The sequence below is a fragment of the Hemitrygon akajei genome, chromosome 11 (genome assembly GCF_048418815.1).
Source record: "Hemitrygon akajei chromosome 11, sHemAka1.3, whole genome shotgun sequence".
Lineage (NCBI taxonomy): Eukaryota > Metazoa > Chordata > Chondrichthyes > Myliobatiformes > Dasyatidae > Hemitrygon > Hemitrygon akajei.
Genome location: NC_133134.1, coordinates 116,623,602 through 116,628,685, shown reverse-complemented (window position 1 = coordinate 116,628,685; position 5,084 = coordinate 116,623,602). Strand labels below are relative to the sequence as shown.

The window sequence follows — 5,084 nt, the reverse complement described above, 5'->3', positions numbered from 1 at the left end:
TGCTAGAAATCCAGTGACAGCGTTTTATAGCGAAGCCAGTGAGAGCTCGTGTGTGTCCTCCCTGGCCTGGGTGGCGGGCTCATCACAGAAGAACAGTTTAGCTAAAGGAGAGGTCACACTTGAACGGCCACAACAACGAGACACCGACGGATCAAAATCATAAAGGAAGGTTGGCAAAACACTTAGCGGTACTGTTCCCATTCTTCTATCTCTCTCTCTCTCTCTCTCTCTCCAACAATTGCAACACAGCGACAAACAAACGACGGCAGCTTGTGTGAACTGAAGCGAACTTTATATTTCCATCGGACAATTCATTATCCCCTAGACAACGATAGAGCTTATTTCTTTTTTTTTAATTAGCTTTTTTATACATTTTCTACATAGCTACAGATTTTAAAAAACCCAGATCAAAATGAAGAACATTGATACAGTGCAAAAATAAACATACAATAATAATATGATACAAAGAAAGATAATTGAGAAAGCACCCAAATTGAAGACATGTAAAATTAGAATCCTCCCCAAGCCCCGCAACAAAAAAAAAACTCCAGACCAACCACAACACAATATAGAGAATATAAATCAGGACAATCAAACCCCCAAAACTGTAAATACACTTAGCAACAGAAGATATTAATGCCTACTACCAAAAAAAAAGGAGCTGAAAGCAAGGGACCGAAAAAAAACCTTAGTTAAGAGGAAGGTTATGAAAGTACTCAATAAAAGGTCCCCAGACCTTATGGAACTTTAAATCCAAATTAAGAACTGAATAATGAATTTTTTCAAGGTCTAAGCAGGCCATAATATCATTAAGCCATTGAGCATGTGTGGGCTGGGCAACATCTCTCCATCTAAGGAGGATTAAACGTCTAGCCAGGAGAGAGGTAAAAGATAATATTCGACACTTAGTCGAACTCAGACGTAAATCTGTCTCACCCCAGAAACCGAACAAAGCAACTAAAGAGTTAGGTTCTAGGTGGTGATTCAGAATATACGATAACGTTATGAAGACATCTTTCCAAAATTTCTCCAAGCTAGGACAAAACCAGTACATATGAATGAAAGAGGCCTCGCCCCTTTTGCATTTATCACAAAGCGGACTGATGTTAGGGTAAAATCGAGATAATTTAGATTTAGACATATGGGCTCTATGAACAATCTTAAACTGTAAAATGCAATGGTGAGCACAAAGAGAGGTTGAATTAACCGATTTGAGAATCGAGTCCCAAGTCTCATCAGATAAGGAGGTATTTAAATCATGCTCCCATGCCATTTTAATTTTATCCACAGGGGCACGTCGTAAGGCTGCTAATTTATCATGAATAAATGATGAGCTTATTTCTTATTGATTATTATTATACCCGCACTTTTAGGTTTAGTATTGACGACGTATATTATCTGTATATTTGCATTGATATTATTTTTGTGTATTTTTACTAATACTGTTAAAAATAGTATCATTAGACTCCAACGGACGCATCTATCTTTGCTGGTAAGTAACCCAGTTACGGGGTTCGTAACAGTTGGAAAATTTAAGGTTCATATCATTGACTTGTAGACTGCCAGGAAGAATGAAATGTTATTCATCTAGTTTTGGTTGGGTCTCACGCTGGCAGTGGAGGGGGCTGAGAATGGACAGGAAGAGGATTTGGAATAACATGCAAATTGGACCTTGGGATGGCCACTTTAAAGAACAGACGCTCTGCAAAAGATTCATCCAGTCTACCTGGTCTCACTGATATAGAGGAGCACCAAATGCAGTAGACAATGTTGCAGGAAGTGTATGTGAATCTTTGCCTCACCTGGAAGGGCTGTTTAGGTTCCTGGATGGTGATGAGGAAGGAAGTATAAGACCAAGTGTATATCTCCTGCGATTCCAAAGCAAAGTGCTAGGCTTAGGGAGGAGATGGTGGGAAGGGATGAATGGGCTAGGGAGTCACAGAGAGAGTGGTTCCTGTAGAAGGTAGAAAATGGTAGGAGGAAGGATGGTTTGCTGGATATTGAGACTTTTTTTATTAGAAACATAGAAAACCTACAGCACAACATAGGCCCTTCGGCCCACGAAGTTATGCCAAACGTGTCCCTACCTTAGAAATTATTAGGCTTACCTATAGCCCTCTAATTTACTAAGCTCCATGTACCTATCTAAAAGCCTCTTAAAAGACCCTATCGTATCTGCCTCCACCACCGTTGCCGGCAGCCCATTCTATGCACTCACCACTCTCTGGGTAAAAAACTTACACCGACTTCTCCTCTGTACCTACTCCCCAGCACCTTAAACCTGTGTCCTCTTGTGGCAATCATTTCAGCCCTGGGAAAAAGCCTCTATCTACATGATCAATGCCTCTCATCATCTTATACACCTCTATCAGGTCACCTCTCATTCTCCGTCACTCCAAGGAGAAAAGGGCGAGTTCACTCAACCTATTCTCATAAGGCATGCTTCCCAACCCAGGCAACATCCTTGTAAATCTCCTCTGCACCCTTTCTATGGCTTCCACATCCTTCCTGTAGTAAGGCGACCAGAACTGAGCACAATACTCCAAGTGGGATCTGACCAGGGTCCTATATAGCTGCACCATTACCTCTCAGCTCCTAAATTCTTTTTTTTTCCTCAGCCATTAGAATTTAATTTAACAGCTTTAACAGCCATTTTTTAATAGATTATCCAGTATAAAGTTTCATTCTCCACTCTGTGCTACGACTGTCCCCTTGTCGCTCACATAGATGCCATCCAAGAATTTACGAATATCCTTCTTCTTCACTGTTGTTGCTTGCCGAATGAGAGCAGCTTTAATCCATTGCGTCTAAGCTGAAGTATCAACCACTGCACCCTTCTCAGAGACGTAAATACCAAGAACTTTCAAATATCCTTGTTTTTGACTGTTGTTGCCTGCTGGATCAGGGCAGCAGAGTTTGACACCAGCTCAATATCATTTCCTTCAAGAACAAGTTCATCTTTCTGGGCCTGGGAAACAATACACGTAACACCTGGTTTCATACGGACTCTACGAATATACTTCTCTCCCAAGAAGTTACGGATCTCTACCAGAGACCCTGCCTCTTGAACAACCACATTGATAGGGAAATGAGCATACACAGATCTCATCTTGTAACAGAAACCCACTGTGACACCCTTGATCATGTTCTGGACGTGACTACAGATTGTCCGCACTGTTGCTAACTCCTTCCTGTTACCCCACCATTTGTTAACTCTAAGCTTTTTCTTCTTGATACCAAAAAGACTGAGTTCCAAGTTGATGTGATTAAATTCTCATCATAATTTTCCTCGGGACCCCTTTACAACAACAGTACGGCCTTTCAAGGACACCTCAACATTGTCAGGGATATCAACAATTTGGTTGCTGAGAATGGTCTTCATTCTCGCTGAAGATGGAGGAAAGGCTCGGCTCCTAAATTCAATTCCATGATTGATGAATGTTAATACACTGTATGCCTTCTTAACCACAGAGTCAACCTGTGCAGCTGTTTATAAAGTGAAAGGCGAGGACACGGGAAACTCTATTCCTGAAATGGTGTGAACATTATGAACACTCTGGTGAGTTTCTGCTCATCTTCTGAAACTTCTCAGAACTTCCCATTTTTGTTGTTCCCCCACCGCTGTACCAAACTTCAACTCTTCTCACCTCCAGGTTCCATTCACTAACAACACACACAGGTTATCCCATAGCCTTGCCCCCACTACACCCTCCCCTATCTAGCTCTTTCCACATGTCATTCACTATTCCCCTGTCTTTCATTATACCCTTTCTTTTACTTATCACATTACAGCACTGGAAGCCTTTTTGTGACCTGCTATTTCCATCCAGCATTTCATGCTCCCCTTTCCCCACATCTCATTCTTTGTCCTTGATTTCTCCTTGTTTTTCCAACTTTATAGCTCCAACCCCACCATCCCTACTCCTCTTCCCTGACCTGGTGCAACCTGCCCTTCATCTTTCACCCCTCCTCAGTTAATATATAATTGTACCAGGTGATGTAGGGAATGTTGTCTTAATTAGTTTATAGAATTTAGCTATCTTGTGTAAGCACCCTTTCCAACTTGGATTTCTGGATCACGTGCATATGAAAGCATACAGGTCAAGAATTCATGAGTACTCCAGGGTTCAACATACCCATTTGAAGTCTGAATATTTTAAGTGATGAAGCATCAATCAGCAACTCTTCACTAAAACTATTGAACAATAGTGAGCCAAAAGACAAGTTATTACATGTAGGCACGCACCTATCCACGTACCTGTACTTATCCAAACTTCTCTTAAATGTTGAAATCAGACCCACATTCACCACTTCTCTGGCAGCTCATTCCACAATCTCCTCACTCTCTGAGTGAAACAATTCTTCCAGGTGTTCCCCTCAAACACTTCACCTTTCACTCTAAACCATGACCTCTAGTAGTAGTTGCACCCAATCTGATGGACAACTCTAACAGCAGAGATCCACGAAAGGAAGAGTCAGAGATAGATCATGGTGAGACCAAGATGAAAATTTGCAGGTTTTCAGGTTTTCCATGTGTGTTGCAAGTGGTTAAAAGAGGGAACCTAAGGATCATAACAAGTATCCCACATAAAGACAAATAGCTTGGGCCCATGCAAGTTCCTTTGTTATGCTTTTGAACTGAAGAAAGTGGAAAGAGAAGCTATTCAATGTGTGGACATATGGTTCTAGTCTCAGTGTAAAAAAACCTGCTTGTATTTACCTTATCTATACCCCTTATAATTTTGTATACCTCCTTCAAATCTCCTCTCATTCTTCTATGTTCAAGGGAATAATGTCCGAATCCATTCAACCTTTCTCTATAAATCAGATACTCAACTCCCAGCAACATCCTTGTAAATTTTCTCTGTTCTGCTGAAGTCTTATTGATATCTTTTCTGTAGGCAGATGGCCAAAAAGTACATATAATACTCCCACGTCTTGTATAACTTCAATACAATATCCCAATTCATGTACCTTGATTTATTAAAACCAATGTGCCAAAAGCTCTCTTCACAATCCTATCTATCTGTGACACCCCTTTCACGGAATTATGGATTTGTACTCTCAGATCCCTCTGTTCCACC

At 41.0% G+C, this 5,084-nt stretch overlaps 1 protein-coding gene across 1 annotated transcript; it reads right to left on the bottom strand.

Moving 5' to 3' along the window:
* Positions 1 to 2,636: 2,636 nt before the first annotated feature.
* On the bottom strand, positions 2,637 to 3,400 carry LOC140735176 (large ribosomal subunit protein uL6-like). Its single transcript, XM_073059968.1, is given in 1 exon segment — positions 2,637 to 3,400. A coding segment is annotated over 1 exon segment (519 nt). The 5' UTR covers positions 3,383 to 3,400; the 3' UTR covers positions 2,637 to 2,863.
* Between the last annotated feature and the right edge of the window lie 1,684 nt (positions 3,401 to 5,084).